Source organism: Phocoena phocoena, chromosome 15 (genome assembly GCF_963924675.1).
Source record: "Phocoena phocoena chromosome 15, mPhoPho1.1, whole genome shotgun sequence".
Lineage (NCBI taxonomy): Eukaryota > Metazoa > Chordata > Mammalia > Artiodactyla > Phocoenidae > Phocoena > Phocoena phocoena.
The window spans coordinates 77669334-77690369 of NC_089233.1; the positions used below are offsets into that span (position 1 = coordinate 77669334).

Consider the following 21036-nt stretch of genomic DNA (forward strand, 5'->3'; position numbering starts at 1 on the left):
CAGCCCCAAGGCCCAACAGCAGGAATTTGCACTATGTGATTTCTCACAAGGACACCACCCCTGGAAGTAAAGACCCATTGCCAACGTCCTGTTCAGAAATGCCTCCTATGGTTCAGGGCTCTCCCGGCATCCTCTTGCCTCCTCCCCAGGGCATTAGTCTAGGAGGTAAGCAAACTACAGCCCGCATTTTTTTTTTTTTTTTGCGGTACGCGCGCGGGCCTCTCACCGTTGCGGCCTCTCCCTTTGCAGAACACAGGCTCCAGACGCACAGGCTCAGCGGCCATGGCTCACGGGCCCAGCCGCTCCGCGGCATGTGGGGTCTTCCCGGACCGGGTCACGAACCCGTCTGCCCTGCATCGGCAGGCGGACTCTCAACCACTGCGCCACCAGGGAAGCCCTACAATCCGCATTTTATAAATGAGTAAACTGAGACTCAAAGGTTTTGTGCTTCACATGGGGTCAGCCATGTTTCTTACCAAGCCTGGTTCCAGGAATTACTCTTCTCAGCAGGAGCTAGGGAGGGAGCTGCTCCCCGAGGGTCTTTTGGAGGGAGCCTCGTGGCCGCTCTCTGGACAGAGGCAGGAGGCCTCGGGTGTCTGAGTCACTCTGGCTGGGATCACAGAAAACCCAGTGGCTTCCCTCCCTGAGGGGTTTCAAGGGCCTGGGCGCAGGGAAAGAGAAGGGACATCATGCTGACCCCAGACAGCCAGGAGAGCGGAGGACGCCAGCAGGGGGGCGGGGGGGCCCCTCCGACTTCCAGTCTCCTCGGCGGTTCCCAGGCCCCTCTCCTCAAGGGATCCTCATTTTCAACTACGGTTTTGCTTCTTTTTTTTTTTTTTTTTTTTTTGTGTTACACGGGCCTCTCACTGTTGCGGCCTCTCCCGTTGCGGAGCACAGGCTCCGGACGCGCAGGCTCAGCGGCCATGGCTCACGGGCCCAGCCGCTCCGCGGCATGTGGGATCTTCCCGGACCGGGGCACGAACCCACGTCCCCTTCATCGGCATGCGGACTCTCAACCACTGTGCCACCAGGGAAGCCCTGCTTCTTTTTTTTACTTTCTTTTCTTCTCTCTGTTGTTACCACTTTATAAATAAATAAATAAAGCAAACCAACAAAGCAAACATCTGGAAAGCTTTGTGGAAAATGGCATCTTGCTCCGACGACCCACCCTCCCCGGAGTCAGAATGCAAATGCCCGCGAGATCCACAAGTGGCCCCCAAATGCTCTCAGAGGTGAGACGCAGGCCCCTCTGTTCTCTTACCAAAGCCCTGTCTTCGCCTGGGGTCATGTCCTTCCAAAATCACCACCACCTCCAAGGAGGTGGTTCCCAACTCCCTGCCCTGAACAAGTGCCCCACAGGCTCATGGGCCTCCGTGCACTATGCCCAGCACATCCCCAATCCCATCCCATCCATTTCCTCCCACTTGGGTCTCTCTTTTCCACTTGGGCAGTCACTGCTCCACCTTGGACTTACATCTCATTCCTGACCCATCACAAAAGCCTCTTCTCCCCTTGCATCACCTCTTCTGCTTCACTCCAGCCAACCCCTCTCCCACCACCACTGCCAAGGGTATCTTCCCAAAGAACAGTTTGGATAATAATATCACTCCCCTGCTCAACAACCCTCTATGGCTCCCCATTGCCTCCTGAAATCAATACCAGCTTCCTCACTATGGTGTTAAACCTTCCTGTGGTGGATGTCTGCTGTTTTGGTTTTCCATCATTCCTTTTCTCTTCTCTTGACAACTTCCCTCTGGGTTTTCTTGGGGGAAGAGGGAGGAGTCACACATCCCCCCCTTTGAGTCCATGTGGTTTGGGGGCTGCCTTCAGTCTCACATCCAGGAGGGGGTTGTGTGACCCAGGCTGGGCATGTGCCACGTTCCCCTGAACAAAGGAGTTGGTTCAGGGTTGGCCGTGTGAGCCAGGTCAGGCCAACCACAGTCAACACCAGGTTTCTGGCTGGAACTGCTGAGAAAGAAGGGCTCTCTCTGTCTCTGTCTCTTTCTGTCTCTCTGTTGGTGTTGCCAGGCAGGCCAGAAACTGCTGAGGGCCATCTTACCACCACAAGGGGAGAGCCAACTCAGGAGAAAACAGAGCTGTGAGATCAAGAAAAAAGTGGTCTTTAAAATATCTTAAAGTCCCTGGATACACCTGTGCCGGAAGCCAATGCTACCCACTCACTACATCCCTCTTTTTTTTTAAGTTTGAACTAGTTTGACGTGAGTTTCTGTCACTGGCAACTAAGCAATATGGTTTCAGCTTCCTTTCTAGCTGTACTCCCACTATTTCCCTACATGTCTTTACTTCTGAGAAAATGGCATCGTGAACAGTTAGTGGAATGCACTCCACCTTCCAGCCTCTCTGTCTTTAGTCCTGCTGTTTCCTTGGCTTGAAGTGCCCTCCTAACATCACTGTCTACCAAAACACTAATTCTTCTTTAAGGCGTTTCTCAAGCAAGCTTGCAATCCATGAGAATGTCATAGCTGTCATTGCCTCGCTTTCTGTCCCTGTAGTGCTCTCAAAGAACTTATCACCCATCCCTGAATTCCAGTCATTTGTATACCTCCTATTCCTTCTCAGAGACAGGGACTTAGATGATAAGAAGACATCTTCATTCAGCTCTAAGCACAATGCATGGCACAGAACAGAAGCCCAGGAAAGCATCTTTGCCCTCAAGGCCACCAGGTGAAACGTCACAAGACTCACTCACCTGAAGCCTTGATTTTGTGGCAGATGGTCTGCCTGGCCCACATCTGCTATCACACATTTTCGTACCGGTACCCCCATTTTCCTCTGGGGAACCATTCCATCTCCATTCCTATTCTTGTGGCTTAGGTGGAGCTCAGCCCACCTCTCTCTGGCTCCAATAATGACATGTGGCCCAGAGCTGGCCAAGCAGGTCATCTCACACTTCCAGCCACAGTGATTGTCTCAGGGTTGGATGAGGGACCGACCAATGAGATTCAAACCTAGAACTTCTGCTGGAGCTAATGAGAAGGAGCCGCTCTGTGGACTGGGATTGGAAAACTAGTGGGATGTGAGCCTAGGTTCCTGGGGCCACCAGTAGGAGAGGTTCTGCCTGGAAAGAAGCAAACACCAAACCAAATAAAGCCAGGCAATAGAGGCAGATACCTGATATCAACTTCATCCTAGATCCAACCATGCCTGAAGCTGACACTACTCTGTACTTCTTAGGTACATGAGTCAATAAATTCCCAATTAATCGGGCTTCTGTTGCTTGCAACCATGAGTCTCAGCTGATACAAGTTCCACATCCTTCTCTCCATCATAATGCCTAATCCAGAACACAAGTGGTCCATAAATATTTAGTCACTGATTAACTGAGGGCAGGACACATTCTCTGCCTTGTCACTATCCCCTCTCCCTCCACTCCACATCCCCTACTGTTAATCTAACTAAGATCTATCCATCTTTCAAGTTTCAGTTTAACTAGGACTCCTAGAAAGGCCTTTCCTAATACTCTCAGAAAAAAAAATTATGCCTCCCCATAATTCGGAACAGGCAGGAACCAGAAGACTCAAGAGACTCCCTGAGTCTCTACTGGGCCTCATAACACCCAGGCTTTTCCTTCATAAGACTTCTTACAGTCGGCGATTCCTAATTGTTGGCGAAAGTAGATTCTTCTTCTACGTTCATTTCCCCTCCAAACTGCAAACTCCATCAGGTGAGACACTGTCTCTTTTACCACTGCATCCCCAGAGCCTACATGGAGACTAGCACAGAGTAGGTGCCCAGTAAATGGTCACTGAATTAATAAATGCATTGATACCACTCAGAAATCAATTAAAAGATTATGTGACCCATGTTTCTCAATTTGAATAAAGATGCTGGAACCACATACCCTATTTGCACCTGGTCCATTGAAGGAGGGTTCCAGGGAGAACCAGGCTGGGGAAGGCTTGGAGGGAAATTGCCTCTTTGTGCAACTCCACTGGGGTTTTAGCATCTTGAACTTGATCAGAAAGCCCAACACAATTTGTGGTTCATTACTAGGGACCCTAGCCACGCCCTGAAGCAAATGTCAAATTTCACACATTTAATGAACTCCATACTTGAAATATGTGGCCTGTAAAATCTGATTTACACTGCTATTAAAATCCATGGTGCCTAAAAAGGAACGTGAAAAGTATATATTTGTGCTTAGAGAAGGGCCTTTTTCTTCCCCCCCGAGACATTAATTCACTCCAAGGTGCATAAACGTTCCCTAAAGCTTTATTTCAATTGCAATATTTCTTTCAGCACCTCAAATTTAGTTACCAACTTTTGAGAAGAGTGGTTGTGTTAGGTCACACACGAGTGGAAAAGTGTCACCATGTAATCGTCAGCTCTCGCAAAGGTAAGCGGAGTTGACAGCTGAGGTGGGGACAGCCCCCAACCTGCACAGCCAAGCTTACTTGGCACCATCATTAAAACGTGCCTTACATCAACATCGGCGCAGCCATCATGCCTGGCAAGGTGAAATTTTTTTTCATTTCAGCCCAAATCCTTACTTACTGGATGCTACCACCTGGTGTTTCTTTCTTCTCCAGGTTTGCCACCGGCTTTGGCACATTTTAGGTAAGTTTCATACCTGGGGCGTCTGAGCTATGTGGCAGGTCACAGACGGCCTCCCTCTGGGGGTGCTCCATGGAGCAATGAGGACACGACTTTTATGGCCACTTCCGGACAGAAAAGGACACCCTGACTCCTACCCCCCACCTTTTAAGCTTCACTGGTTCAAAGAAATCCGTCCAACAAATAGAGATAAAGCACTGCTGCCCTGCTGGGGTCAGCCAACTGCCACCCCGCTCTTTCGGAAGAGCAGGGGTCAAATCTGATTGGCCGTCCTCCATTCCCCTCTCGCCAGTGACTGGTTTAGGGGTGGGCGTGTATCCCAGTACTGGCCAATGAGATGTAAGAGGGACTTCCACGAGACGTTTCAAAGCTGATCAAAACAGATGGCCGAGGAGAGTGTGTCCCGATTTTTCTAAAGTTCCACCAGAGATTCTGAGAGTCACCCTGGTGTGGAACTCAGTGCCTTCATTTCAGAGTAGGAACTGAAGCCTGGAGAGGGAACGTCTTGATCAGGGAGTTCAGTGTCAAAGCCAATATTATTATTGTAATAGACACAGTTATGCTTTGACCACCAAGCATCCATTTGCCTTTTCTTCTTAGGGAAACAAAAACAATCCCCTTGAAAAATTACCTCTTCCCCAGGGCAGACGATCTGGAAGAACTGTAAGTCAAAATACCCGGCTATGTGACCCAAGCTGGATTCACGAGATTCTCCCACCAGGACTTTGACTGTGTAGTGATACGCAGTGGGGTTGGGTGGGGTAGATTTAAAAAGCTGGAGGTGATAAAACAAGCTGCAGGAACTTGACTGGAGGTGGATTAGCTCCTGCCACCTGCATTCCCAGCATATCCTGGTTCCTGCCTGTTCCAAGCCCAAGTTCCAGTCTGAGTCACTCTGCATCCTGGCAATAAATTCTCCCTCCCCGATTCTTGGCTTAGCTTTGCCAGTGCTGATTTTGGTTGCGTGCAAACGTGGAGCTGTGCCTGATACAGAATGGCTTCATGTGTTCGTGCACCATGCGGGCATTTCACATATATCAATACATTTATTTCTCCCAACAAGTATTATCAATTAGGGACTGGGCACACGTGTACTCAGACACATACTCATTTCACAGATGAAAAACCTCAGGTTCAGGGTGCATTATTTGTCCAGCATTTCATAATTAATAAGCTAATAAGCCAGGTCTGGAATATAAGTGTATCTTGCGTTCCTTATCTGTCAAATGAGTTTAATGCCACTTAAACCACACGGTTACTGTGAGGACTCAACAAGACAATACAGGTGGAAGACACAGCATACACACTCCCATTTAGAAGCCATGTAGCTCTTAGAAGTCCTTCTTGAGAGGCCTTTCCTGGGTCCAGTGGAGATTCTCTCAAGAATTAAGAGAGCTTTCTCATGGGTTGATCCAGCCTCCAAAAGCCACAACCCTGGACTTGGAGAATGAAATCAGTCATACTTGGGGCAAGCAATGTGGTCTGGGGCATGAGCCACATCCTTGACATCTCTGGTGATGGGAATCCCAGCAGGTCCACTGTCTAAGCTGGCCTGGAAAGTTCAGAAAGCACCAAGTTCTGGCATGGAGACAGGCCCAGGGAGGTAAATGGATGCCTTCCTGCTAGACAACAATACTCACTTCCTGCCACTCATCATCAGCACTGGCCACCACTGCTCTTCTTTCTCTTCCTCGATATGCTGAACACTTCCTGCCACAGGGCATTTGCACGTGCTATTTCCTCTGCCTCAAACACTCTTTTTTCATATCTATGAATGCTGGTTCCCCTCACCTTTCAGGTTTAAGCTCCAAATTCACCTATTCCAGGACACTGTCCCTGGCTACCAAGTCTAAAATAGCCACACACACTCCTCACCCCTATCCCACTCCAGTCTCCCTAATGGCATCCTGATTTATCACTGTGAAATGCAATTACCTTATTTGTTCACTTCACTTATTCACTCCACAGTTATTGAACACTCATCACGTGCCACCTTTTTCTAAGTACCCAGAACAGCAAATAAGTCAAAGAGCATACATTCCACCGGACGATACTGAAAATAACGCTCCAATAGCACTAAGTGCCGAGGACAAATACAGCAGGGTAAGGGGCTAGAGGATGACAGGGCTGTAACGTTAGTGGGGCAGTCAGGTAAGGCCTCTCTGAGAAGGGACATCTGAGCAAAGACCTACATGATGCCTGTTTGTTTCTCCATCTAAGACAGAAGGCACTTCAGAGAGCAGGCGCCATGGATGTCACATCCTCAGTGCCTAGAAGCTGCCTGGCTCCCAGTAGGTGCTCGTGGATGTTGAACGGTGCCTCCAGACAGCCCAGGGGCTCTCTTCCTCAGTGACAATATCCCTGCAATGACTCATGACTCGAGGCCTCTACCCCATCCCAGGGCTGACTCTGCTCATAATTAGAAGGTGGGAACAACCACAACGACAGCAGCTAGAAAATGTGGCAATTCCCTGGGAACTGCTATGTCAGGAACGGAGGTAAGGAGGGTCCTTGGGAATGATGAGAGTCAAGATAAACAGAGCGTTCGTCATCTTCACTGACATTTCTCAACCTCTCATGACATACCATAAAGGAATGCAGCTTGCTGGACAGACTCAGGCTGTTGCTTTTGCTGGGAGCCTTGAAGTTGAGGGTTAAAGCGGATTATAGCTCCAAAAAAGCAGCTGCCTCTAAGACCACAGACCTGGGTTCCAATCCTCGCCCCACCTCTTACCTAGGAGCTGTGTCACCTTGAGCCAGTCACTGTATCTCTTAAAACCTTACCAGTAGAAAAGATAACGACCGTCTCCCCCTCTTCAAAAACATTCTGTATGTGAAGCACTGTGCATAAAACCAGAGCTGCTGTTGAACCAAGACCCCACATACCAGACTAAGAAATGATCTGATGCAAATGAGAACCACAACGAGATAGCACAATGCACCCACCAGAGGGGCTAGTATGAGAAATACCGACAGCAAAGAGAATGAATTGACAAGCTACAGATGGGGGGGAAATTTTTGCAAATCACGTATTCAACAACATACTTCTATATGTTATAGGAACATACAAGGAACTCTCAGAATTCAACGGTAAGAAAACAATCTAATTTAAATGGGGGGCAGGGGGAGGGGGTGGGACATGAACACCTCACCAAAGAAGACATGTGGGTGGCAACCAAGCACATGAAAAGATGTTCAATGTCATCGACAATTAGAAACATACAATTAAAGATCATGAAGAGAGACCACTGCACATCTGTTAGAATGGCTAAAACAAAAGGACTGACAATGCCAAGTGCTGCCAAGGATGTGGAGCGACTGAAACGCTCGTGTGTTACTGCCGTGGAATGCAAAAACAGTGCAGCCGCTCTAGACACAGTTTGGCAGGGTTTGTCTTTTAACAGACTTATTAAGATATGTTATATACTATAAAATTCACCCGTATGTGGTGTATAATTGTGTTTTAGTGTGTGTACAGTTGTGTAACCATCATCACAAGCTAATTTTAGAACTTTTTCATCATCCCCAAAAGAAACCCCCTACCCATCAGAAGTCACACCCATCCTCTGACCTTCCCCAGCCCTAGGCAACCAGTAATCTACTTTCTGTCCCTATAGATTTGCCTCTTATGAACTTTTCATATAAATATGTAATCATACAACATGTGGCCTATAGGGACCGGTTTACTTCACTCAGCATAATTTCAAGGTCCATCCATGCTGTAGCATGTGTCAGTACTTCATTCCTTTTCATGGCTGGACAACATTCCACAGTTTGGATAGACCACGTTTTGTTTATCCGTTGAGCAGTTGTTTGCACTTTTTGGCAATTGCAAATAGTGTTATGAATATTTGTGTTGCTATGTGACCCTGCTTCACCCTCAGTCTCTCTCAATGATGCTTTTCTCATCTGCAAAATGAAGATGATAACACCTCATAATCACAGAATGAGGGGCAGGTGGGAAAGCACTTTGCAACCGTAAAATGCCATGACACAGCAAGGCCCACTTTTTCAAGTCAGGTTCCTGAATCTTCCAGAATCCACTCTTAAAACTCAATGACCACAACATTGTAAATCAACTACATTTCAATAAAAATTTTTAAAAAAGAAAATTTCAATGACTTAATGCCACCGAACCGTATACTTTAAAATGGTTAAAATGGTACACTTTGTGTATATTTTACCAGAATAAGAAAACAAACTCAAAGTCACCACGGGCCAGGTCCTGGGCTGGCTGAGGACAAAACCGGAAGTCAGTTCCTCCCAAGCCACCTCTCCACATCCCCTAAGAGCAAAGCCAGTGAGGAAGCACCACCCACGTGGGCTCCAGTCACCCCCTCCCCCTTCACTTCTCTCAAGCCTCTTGGTTTATTTTTTCAAACTCAAGCAGATTTTGCCTTCTGCTCTATTCATGAATTTGTTTTCATGTGAAAAAAATGTGTTAAATGATTTGCCAATTCAATGACTGCCTGCCTCTCATTCTCCATCCCAAATTGCGGAGTCAGTGGAGTTTGAGGGACGTCCTCTTTCTCCTTTGGCTACATCTACCCCCAGCCCTGAAGGGGTGTAAGCCCCAGGTAGGGATGCCCAGGCCAATCCAGCATAAGGTGGGCAGGTTCGTGTCCCACGCGGGGAACAGGAGCCACTCGGAGCAGGGCAATTTAAAGGGGAAGCACCTGCAAAGCCAAGGAGAGGCGAGCAGAGTCAAGGTCGGGTATTGCCTCTGTGCCCAAACTCTGAACTCTTTTAAGGACTCTATCCAGACGGGTGACCCCAGCGTTCGGAAAAAACATGCACATGAACCCATCTCTATGAAGGACTTCGAGCGTCGGGGAGACGGCCTCCCTCCATCTGCAGCCCGCCCTCCCTCGGAGGTCTCAAGGGATGACAACAGCTGTGCCACGAGCCCCGTTGCTGGCTCTCACAGGTGGTGTTCCCAGTCCTAAAAACAGGCAGGGGACTGAAGCTCAGAGACTCTAAGGAATCGGCCCCATATCACTCAGTAGGTGTGGGACTGGGTATTCAAACCAAGTCTGTCTCGATTCCAGCTGGGGCCGTGGCACGGCGCCCTCTGCTGCCTCCCCCTACCCCCCGCCAAATTCCAGCCCGTCTCCTAAAATGTCATTGCATTCATTTCTACTCCCACCCACCATTAGGCCCAGAAGAAAGGTAGTGCATTCTCTTAGCGTCTCCCTTAAGTATGAAGCCATTTTAGAGCAAAAGTCTCCACGTCTGCATCAGGCAGCCTGGCTAGCGGGACTTTTTCTGGCCTGATTTTCTCTAATTCTGGTGGTGATGAGCTAATAAAATTATGCTAAGTTTTGTGCATAGCGAGTAGCATCTTACATGCTAATTACCGGCCACGTCTTTGAAGAATTCCTGTGCGATTTCCAGGGTAATCAACTCACCTCTTTCCTTGGATCTGATTAGTAGTTTGGGCAAACTGGAGCCCCCAGCCCCGGCCCCACTCGAAATCAGCAGGGCTCTGGATGTCGTTAGCTACTCCAATTGCCTTCTAAAAAATCTGTTTCACATAAAAGGACAAATGAGAATGAGTATTTGCCCATCTTTAAGACACTAACTACATTCTTTTCCACAGCCTGTTCTCGTTATTATTTCTCTCTTCAGGAGGAATTTGAACACAGCCTGGGTTCCCGCACGCAGTTCATGACTGCAAAGCGCTTCCTCTTCGAAATCCGACCCAAGTGGGCATATTCTGGAAATGTGGCAGCTTCGAAGAACGTGACCCAGTTCATTCTTCTCTACTGGTTCTCCCTCCAGACTCACCTTCTAAGTCGGAGGTGGCCGGCTTTCCAGGGCTCGCCCAAGAACAATCACCTCTGCCCACTGTGCCCCAGGCAGGGCTGAACAGAGACCCTTTGTAGTATTTGCTGGAAAAGCAAGAAGAAACTTCATCCAAGGACCGCCTTCTTCTCCTCTTTATATAATAGTTAGTGTCGTTTATGCCAATAAAGTCACGCAGAAATACTGGGCATGGCAGTGGGTTGATTCCAATGGGAGGGGTCTCGCCTCAACCCCCTTGGAACACAGAGGTGGAAACAAAGACAGGAAGGGATGGGTCAGTGAGTAGCAGGGAGAGAGTGAACTGGGGCCCCTTGGACAGAGTTCAGGTTCTGACATAGTTCGTGGGCCAACTTCAATAATGCTCGTTTGGTTCTCATACAGCACTCAGTCTGAATGCCATGACTGCAGGCCCTACCTGCCTCCCTGCCCCGCCCTCACCTCCTCCAACCTCCCTCTTGGTCTCAGCACTCTGGCGATGTGCCCACCTTTCTGCTCCTCCTCCTTTCCAACCCCAGGGCCTTTGCATACCCTGCTGCCCAAACACCATTTCCCCCAGAGCTTCCCACAGTTCCCTTCCTCTTATCCTTCAGGCTTCTGCTCCAGTGGTCCATCCCAAAGGGCCCTTCTCTGACCCCCATCACTTCCTCTATCCATACTTTAACCATAAAATCACTCTCTTCTTCTCCCTCTCCCTGCTTTCTTCAGAGGACATTAGAGTCTGTATCTGTACGTCCACTGTCTCTCCCCCACACAAGAAGATAGTCACTATGAAGGGCAGGAACTGTCCCTCTCGCTCTCCACTGCTGCTTCCTGCCCGAAGAACAGTACCCAACACATAGTAGGTGCTCAGTAAATATTTAGTGAATGAATGAATGAATACATCAGCATATTCCACACAACTCCCATCCCTCTTTCTGGATTCTGCAACCTTCCTTGAAGAAAAAAAAAAAATATTCCTGGGCTTATCTGGACCCAATAAAAGAAAAAATGTTCTTCTCTTAAATCTCTTGAAAATGAACACCAAGTTCTCAGTGTAAGCAAACAGAACCTGCAGGCTGAGTTCTAAGAAATGAGACCTGGCTGGTCACCGAGCATAGGGTGTGGGGCTGGTGACTTCACATATGATTCAGTTATCCTCAAATTTTAAGGGGAATCCATTTCAAAATCAAAACCTCAATAGGGAAAGTGGAGGGTGGCTTTGCTTTGGCATTCTTACGAGAAGGCAGGCCTTCTGAAAAGATGCTACGTTGTAGATAACTCATCCACAAAAGGGGGAGCAGGAGGGAAGGGGAGAAACCCCAGGATCGGGCATACTTCTCTGCTAAGGCTTCAGATGAAAACCGATCTGGGAGTGCGTGATCCTCCAAAAATCTGCCAGCCCCCAAAGTACTTAAGTTATCCCTCCAACCACAGCCACATGGAGAACGAAATTAAATCCCACGGAAAGATTTGACTTTTTTTTTTTTTTAACATTATGCAATGTTTGGATGAAAAAGGGGGGGGATATCAGGAGAAGAAGAAGAAAAAAAACTCATCGTTTTCCCAGAGTTTAGCAAAGCTATTTCTAGCTTTTAACGATACATTTCACCATCACTTCAAGGGTAGTTTTGAGAGGCGCAAAGGAGGGACTGTTCTGTTATGTAACCCATTTAAAGTAGGAAATTAGCAAGTCCTGAATGAATTCTGTTACTGTGCTCCAACTTGTGGAAAGTTTGGAGCGACTACAGTTCTATTTTGAGGTGAGCAAATCCATCATTTACAGATCAGCTCACAAATACTGCAGGGTTTCATGTCACCCTGAAAAGTTTCATAACAAAAACAGTTAAAGTACTTGAGGTGTTGGGACATTTCGTCTCTAAACCTTATGAGCCTGAAGAGTGCGGAGGGCAAGGAGCCCCAGTTGCCAATTATTCAAAAATGCAAATATCTGAGATCAAATACATATTCATCTCACCCCCGCCCCCATCTTTTTTTCTTTTTTTTCCCCAAGCTAAGTCCAGCAAAATAGTCTGGTCAACAACATAAAAAGAAATGTCTGTTTTTAACGGAGCCGTTGGCCATGAAATAAATTCTGAAGCTATGAAAGCAGCGTCTTGAAACATAACAGTTAGGTATGCTGGGCCCGCCAGGCTGGAGAAAACAGGAAACAGAAATGTCTTTTGATCCTCAAGTTCCCCCTAGTGGCTCGGATGGAGGAGTGTCTGCACATTCGTGGAATTTCACAGCAGGTAAAAGCGGTCTGAAGACTTTACATCGACGGCACGCGGCTAAGGAAAAGTACTGCCCTCTGCTCTTGAGCGCAGGCATCCTCCACGTGCCCGGGGAGCCGCTCTTGACTGAGGTACAGCTAATGTACAATCTCCTCTCGACTCCATAAACTGAGAACGGCCCTCTCAGCGGAGAGCCAGGGAGAGGAAGCCAGGAGCCCGCACTGCAAAGAGCTGCTAATTAAAACATTTGGCCAGTTGGATGTATAATCAGCTTCTTGAGACGAGTTTACAGCTGCTGGGCTCCTTTGGAAACGAAGACAGACTCTTACAAACGGCAAAACTGACGCTTGCAGATTGCATGTGGGTTTCTCAACCTCAACACTTTTGACGTCGGTTTGAATGATCCTCAGCTGCGGGGCTGCCCTGTGCAGTCTTCATTAGATGCCAGCAGACCGCCACCCCTCCAAGTTGCGAGGACCAAAAGTGACTTCAGACATTGCCCCGTGTCCCCTGCAGGCCACAGTCACCTCTGGCTGAGAATCACCGGATTAGATGAATAAAATACCATGTCCTCTGTATCCTATACAATAGATTAAAAACCTCTTTTCCCTAAAATTTAAGTGACTGGGTTCCTAAATCTTCTATCACTTGATTATAAAAAAAAAAAAATCTATACAAAGCAATCAAAGACTGGGTGTATAAATACAATATGAATCATAAAATATGTTTGCTTCTTTTATATAGATCACTTTTTGAAATTCTAACATATCTGGAATAGACAACAGTACAGAATAATAAATAATGCATGGGTTTGGGGGTTTTTTTTTGCTGAAATTAAAATATTCTTTACCTGGAGAAAAAGCTATTTACATTTTATGTACCATGAGATACATACAACATAGCATTATAATAACAAGCTCTCATTTTGACACCAGAGTTTCACGTCCCTGCACAAATTAAAATGCTCCCCAAAGGCATAAAGTACACAAGCTTTATTGGGCAACAATGAAAAGAGAACGCTCAGAATCTCGCAGGATCACATGTGCGTCATCACAGGATCAAGAATTTAAATCATCTGGAGCTCCTGCTCTGTACTATCACTTCCCTCTCATCAAAAAAACGCTGTCCCGGTGAGTATTTGCCATGAGGATTACAGCTAATCTACTAATGAGGACGTCAGAGTCCCAGAGGAATTCACAGTCAGCCCCACGGCAACAAAATAATAAATGAGCCACAATTTTTGTTTTTTTTTTTTGCAAATACCACGCCCCCTCCCCACCTGCCCCCCCCCGCCCAGCAAACACACTATTCACTGACATCGCCCAGCGACACCAACAGACTGTGTCTCCAGCCACACCGTGATGGAGAAGACAGATTCCCAGGGACGCCTGCGCTGGTGTGAGAAGACGCTGAGCATCTCCAACTGCACTGCTGCTCACGCGCTTATCGGTTCCATCCAAGAGCGTAATAGATATATTTTCCCAAGACACAATGGACTTAATGGAACTATTTCCTAAGACATATATATAAACGACCAAATAAAAAGCTTTATGTTAAAAGAAGGGGGGAGAAATAAAGTCTGTTGTCTTTGCAAAGCTCCTTGTGTATTCCTTAATGAAAAACAAAACTGTGAGTGATAGGATTTTAACGCAGTGAAAACCAAGTATGTCTTCAGAACACTGGAGGTGACATCACATACTCACACACACACACGTTGCAAACACACCAAAAAGATCCAAGATAAAAATGGCTGATAGGTGTTGGCCTTGAGTAAGATGGAGCAGAAGAACACGTAGGCCCCATCTGCAATTCTGGCGCAGGTTTAAAATGCTGCCCCATAAAGGCGCAAGGGCATTCCTATCCCCATCCCGGGAAAAACAAAACAAAGCATAAAAGCAAAAGTCTAGAGACAGAAAAACAGGCATGATCGTGTCAATTTCCAAGGAGCACGAAAGCCCAAAATACATTCAAAAGTACTGTCACAGGGCTTCCCTGGTGGCGCAGTGGTTGAGAGTCCGTCCGCCTGCCGATGCAGGGGACGCGGGTTCGTGCCCCGGTCCGGGAAGATCCCACATGCCGCGGAGCGGCTGGGCCCGTGAGCCATGGCCACTGAGCCTGCGCGTCCGGAGCCTGTGCTCCACGACGGGAGAGGCCACAACAGTGAGAGGCCCGCCTACCGCAAAAAACAAAAAACAAAAAAAACTGTCAGCATAACCTAAATTTTCAGTGGAAAACATACGGAGGAAAGGGTAAGCAGATGTTGGTATTTAAGATCACTGCTACGAAAAAGGGCTTCACTTAAGGGAAGCGAGTCTGGGATCTGGCTATAATAAAGCTGAAAGTGGGAGGAAGCCCAGCTCTGGGCCTCCCAGCTCCAGGTGGCTGTAAACAGATGGTCTGCTCCAATCTCAAGATGCTCCCAGGGATGCCCTTCGTCGCTTTAGGGTGAAGTCCTCCGCCCCAAGCAGCCCAAGTTAAGTGCAGCCGGTCTCACGGAGCACCGTAAGCAACACACACACGCGTGTGCACACAGAGCACCGTGAGCAACACACACACGCCTGTGCACACTCTCCAATTAGCACTGAAACGGGCAGATGCAAGAGATCACTCAAGATGGAGACACTTGTCTGGTCATTTTCCTAGAGAAAGGGAGGGGAAAAGAGACACCAAACAGATTCCTCGCTTTCCCACACACACAACCATCACCAAAAAATATAATAAAAAGAATCATCAAATAATAAAATTAAGTTACTCCGACAGAAATACCTAACGTTGTCAAAGCGCAGGGGGTGGTGTAACTTTCACTTTGAGGGAAGTGTTTAAACAGCACTGATGGTGTGCCAGGGGCCTCTGGCTGCCGGAGACTTGGGGCCACTGAGTTCCAAGGCGAGGGGACCTCCAAGGTGTCAACGGTGTTTCCCAAGTTCCTTCCAGACTGGTGAACGGAATCCTTATGCTTTTTAGGAATTCAGCAGTTTCCTTAAAATGGCTTGGATTTCTTGTCTGTGTCTTTGTCTTCTCCCCACAGCTAAGCTCACACGGGAAGTGCCTGTGTACGCAGATCCTCTGGTGGGATTATGGGCTGATGTGCGCACGTCAGGATCGTGTACACTCAGCTGACTCGTGGCTCCCGCCACGTGGGTCTCCAGAGTTTGAGAAGCACACGTGTGTTTTCCTAGACACTCCGGACCCCGGAAGGTGGTGGGAGCAGGCTGCCCCCTGGCAGGGTGGCTCTCCAACACGGTCACGGTCCCCACTTGCATTTCAGTCCCTCTCACCCTTGGCCGCCTCTACCAGGGTACGGTCGAAAGGCAGAACGAAGGGGTCTGTTGACGGCACAAACGCACCTGCGACCTCCAGGCACAGCTTCTTCTGCTCCTCTGGGACGCTTTCTCCCTCCCAGATGCCAAGCAAGAGTTTAGGTGTTGACTTTCAAAGTCAACCCAAGCACCTCGATCAAAACTGGGAATTAAGGAAAAGACCAAAGAGACTATCTTCCTTCCTTGTCACTGCTGGAAACATCTAAAAATTTCCATGAGACCTACCTGTAGGAGCCATCACCTGTCTGTGAACAAGGTCAAGTTCAGGGTTTGAGAGTTGGGAGTAGAAGTACCTTTAGACTTCCGGTTATACAGGCTGACTTCCAAGAAGACAGACAGGTACAAAAACGCTGAGCACAACGTCCTCTCACTCCACCTCTGAAATCACATAAAATCACCCAGCAAAGACGTCAGACCTGCTCGCCCCTTCTCAAAGTTTTGGACAAAGATCCTCTTCCTGAATAACCATTCATTCAATACAACATTTACTTCCCGTAAATGTTTTCTGTGTGGCAGAAATGGCTGGGACAGAACGGGAAAAATCCTGCAAAACTGCAGAATCTTAAAACTAAAATAGAAGTGATGTCATGGCCAATTTCGCAGTGCCTGCAACTTACTGTCATTCTATAAAGTTTTAAAAGGGCAACAGAAATACACGAGCATATCGAGTGCTCCAAAGTCAAGGGCCTCGTGTCCCCAGCTCTCCAAGAGCAGGCTTACCCTAGAGTGGTAGCCATAACTTACATCTCTGAAGCACATGGAGAAGAACCAGGCCAAAGGGCTGGAGGGTACGTCCTCATAAAGAATCAATCACAAATCTAAGACCTCGAGCATGATCAGCTCTCGCAGATCCACCAGCCTAATCCTCTGGCACACACGTGTGGCTTCTGCCAGGAGAGACGTGAAAACCCAAGAAAGCTTTGCCGGGCCACATCCAGCGCTTGAAAATTCTCTTCTTCCCCTGAAACAAGAAGCCACAGCTTTATAGGAAACACACATGCGTGGGCCCCACCCTGGTGGGGAGAGGAATCTCTACTCCTGGCTGCCTTCCAGCGAGTTCCCCTTGAAATCTGTAGGCAGCGCAACGGAGCCCAGACCCCAGAGCTGCAGCCCGGGCCTCCTTCCACTGAGGCTCCTCGCTCGAAGCTGCCACTGATGAATGGCAGCGTGCCAAGACGCCTCTGCCTTTGTCACTGTGTCCTCAGTAATTCTCCTAACAGGAAACAGATTTCTGTGGACGTAAAGAGCCCCAGTCCCTGACCTTTCCACTTCAGACTCAGAGGGTCTGAGTCACACGTGCTACGTTGCCTGAAGAATTAGCTGAGTCTCTTGTCACACTGTCGACACACTTAGGGGCCGTTCAGTGGCACGTTTCCTGCTAAAACAACTCTGCTGAAAATGTCTCAGAGTGTCCTCAGATAGCCACAGGCTTTGTAATTGTTACCAGATCCCAACGAAGCAAGATAACACCTTTGAAATTCTTTTACGAGGTGACAGGTGATGTTAACTCCAAGGCCACAGATGCTGAATTGGAGGAAGGATAACGTACCGGATTTACGGTTCTCTCTCTCTTCTGCTCTCTTCTCATGTGGTTTTCTGTAATCCTAGGAATCCAGTGCCGTTTCGATAAGCAGGGCTGCCTTAGAGAGGATATTTAGCATTTCCAAATTGAGATTACTGTCTGGTTAACTTCTTACCAAATGTCACCGTCTTTTCCCCCAAAACCTATACTGAGAGCTTTATCTTTCTCTGAAACCAGGTTTTTAAGAGCAGAACGACATAAAAATGCACACACATTAGGATTGTTTAAAACAACAACCAAAAAACCCTCTACCGTCTTCGACTAGACAGAAACTTTTATCACATGACAACAAAACTCAAGTCATAATGAAGCCTGCACAGTGACCCATGAATACATCTCTCGGCCGAGTCACCGGTTTTCACATAGTCACATTCACTGACTGTGAATCACCAGGGGCTCAGACTCCCGTGTGGGGCCCCCTTAGGCGCCATCCTCCTGTTTATTCGGTGTCGGGCTCCGTGGAAGCGCAGCGCCTCTTCATATCAGAACTGCACGTGGGAGCCACCACTGCACAATCCACGGGTGGTGGTTAATAGAAATGCAACTTGAACTCTGTCCGCCAGGAGAGTGCGGAGACCGGGGTCCTCTCCCGAGTGCACGGCCTAGGACGTGAGCTTCGAGTAGCTGGGAGGGGAGAACCGCCTTCGCAGGTACTTGAGGACATAGAGGGGCAGACAGCTGACCAGAGTGATGACAGACACTTTCCACAAGAAGGACAATGTGGCGATGAAGTACACGTCTGCAAGCAAACAGAAGACAGCAGTGAGCGGGCGGGAACGTGCCGCCCAGAGCCGGCGGGGCGGCAGGGCCATCGGAGGGGACGCGGGCTTCTCTCCCGCGGGGGATGTGCTCAGAGCACCCAGGCTGCCAGCCTGACTTTCCTTCCCTGTCTCTCTCCTCCTCTCTCTGACCTGCTTCTGGAGCTTCCGGACCTTCCGTGAAATGCCGTTTTCAACAACTCGGAAAAGAAAACTGGGCAAAAAAATCCCCCTTCCAAGTGTTTTTGATTTGGAATCTGACAGCTGGAGTTTTTCTTCCTAAACCCGGCAGAAAGTGACGCTCAGACACACTTCTTCCCAGCAACTTTTCCCCTTCGCCTCAGCAATGGTCACAGAAGCCAAAGCCGGGTCTGAGGGTGGTGCAAAGGGGGGCGGAGACCCCTCGTCAAGAACAGTGTGACCTGGAGGGGCGGGGAGCTCCCCTTCCTGCCGCCACACAGTCAGGCCTGCAGTTCCGAGGTTTTTGCAACAGAGGAGCGACAGCTAGTGATTTTCAACAGTACCGGGAGTGGATGCCTGGCAGCCGCCTTCCCTGCCTCTTGAGCACAGGCTGGGGGAAATGCAGCGGGCACTGAGTAAGCACCTACTAAGTGCCAAGCCCAGAGCCCCAACCATGGGCCCAGTCCTATGACTGGTCCACATCTAAGGTGACGACCAAAGCTTCGTGAGGGCAGAGCTTCTAAGCATCTTCTAAGCCTCTGTGACTCCCTGGCCTCAAGCCACTGAGCGCACAGTAGGTGCTCACAAAACCTATTCAGAGAGACTTTTCAAACAAGTGTGAAACTGTTCTAAGACTTCACTTTTCACGGGAATGCTCCTTTTTCCTTTATTAAAACCTTCTTAAAGAGCGTTTACTGATAAGGAAGAGGCGTGATAGAAGATGCTTTCACGACAAGGCAGAGTTTCTCAAGCTAATAACACTGGTAAGTCCTGCTGGACTGTCATTTACTCTCTGGATTCTCACCATCTCCATAGCTCCACGGAGCCCAGCACAGTGACCAGCTCCCTGGAGAAGCCCACTAGGTCCTTGCAGGACTGAACGAATCCCCTTCTAAGCGAGCAGGCTTAGATTAAGGCTTACATTAAGATCATGCCCGCCAGCCTCGGTTCCAAGAGGCTGATTCTCAACTGCCACTTGTCCCAAGGGACGCCAGTGAGCAAAGGGCGGGCAGCTGAGTACCAAGGCCTGCTGGTAAGACCCTTGGACCTGATGGGCGGGCCCTAAGTGCAGGGGGGTCTCACCGATAAATTCGTGGAGGAACACCAGGGAGGCGATGTAGCAGGCCAGGCTGAGCAGCTCGGCCACCGTCATGAGCCAGTGCCAGGTCTGGATGGTCAGGGCCACCATTAGCAGCTCCGTGAGGATCAGCGACGTGAAGGAAATCGCCACAATGTGCACGAATTCCGACTCAAACAGCAGCAGCGCCCCGTACATGATGGTGCTTCCTGCAAAGGCGGGGGGAAGTCTGGGTGGGGAGGGGCCTCCGCTGCCCACGCAGCCCGCCCTGCTGGGAGCCGACGCCTCCCCCTCCCTCCCCACCGAAGGCTCACCCTGCTCACTCACATCTGACTCCTTTTGTTTTTCCCATTCAGACATGAAAGGTACCATTTGTTAAAGAAGGTTAATGAGTGGTACTTTATGGAGGTTTGAAAGAGAGGCCTCACATTCTAGTTTTCCCATGTTCCCTTTCGGCTGTATATAAGAGAGAGTTTATGTTTACTTTTTTCTTAACATCTTTATTGGAGTATAACTGCTTTACAAATGGTGTGTCAGTTTCCGCTGTATAACAAAGTGAATCAGCTACACATATACAGATATCCCCATATCTCTTCCCTCTTGCGTCTCCCTCCCACCCTCCCTATTCCCACCCCTCTAGGTGGTCACAAAGCACCGAGCTGATCTCCCTGTGCTATGCGGCTGCTTCCCACTAGCTAACTATTTTCCATTTGGTACTGTATATGTGTCCATGCCACTCTCTCACTTCGTCCCAGCTTCCCCTTCCCCCTCCCTGTGTCCTCAAGTCCATTCTCTATGTCTGTGTCTTTATTAATAGTTTATAATTGGATAGAGAGGGAGAGGAAGAGATAGGAGAAAAAGGAAAAGAGGCAGAGAGAGCAACTCTCTGGATTGGGTGGAACAAGAAATAGAAGTTTTTGTGTATTCTTTTACATGACAGATGTAGTCAGCCACAGAAGAACAAATACTGTACAATCCCACGTGTACGAGGGATCTAAGGAGTCACATTCATAGTGACGAAGTAGAACGGTGATTACCAGGAACTGTGGGGAGGAAGGAAAGAGGCGTTTGTTGTTGAATGGATACAGAGTTTCAGTTTTGCAAGATGAAAAAGTTCTGGAGACCTGTTTCACAGCAAGGTGAACATATGGGACACTACTGAACTGCGTACTTAAGAAGAGCTAGATGGTAAATGCTATGCTTTGTCTCCTTTACCCCCTCCCTGCCCCCAAACACAAAAAAATGATAGGGACGACCAAGAGAGAGCCTCAAAGAATTACGCACCTGCACTGAGGAGAGAAAGGAAAGTGGGGGAGGGTCCAGATAAGTGCACTTTCATCCAGAACTGCGGGAACTCAATGGGGAATGTCTCACGTTGATCAAAAGCACTAGCTACGTGAGATTCCTGCTCAAGAGCAGGAGACCCTAAACCCCAAAACTCCTCAAATGACGGCCTATTACAACAGTGCTGGGGATGCAGGGGGTGCAATGAAGCACCACTGCTTGTTATTATGAACTTCCATGCAGG

The 21036-nt window shown here is 48.5% G+C and overlaps 1 protein-coding gene across 1 annotated transcript in view; it reads right to left on the reverse strand.

Annotated features, from left to right (window-relative positions):
• Nucleotides 1-17741: 17741 nt before the first annotated feature.
• Nucleotides 17742-21036, reverse strand: part of ATP9A (ATPase phospholipid transporting 9A (putative)) — a 130688-nt gene continuing 127393 nt past the window's right edge. The window contains exons 27-28 of the mRNA XM_065892099.1: nt 19514-19717; nt 17742-18231 (exon numbers count right to left, since the gene is read on the reverse strand). Coding sequence (XP_065748171.1) covers nt 18095-18231; nt 19514-19717 — 341 coding nt within the window. The 3' untranslated portion in view covers nt 17742-18094. The remainder of the gene's footprint in view (nt 18232-19513; nt 19718-21036) is intronic.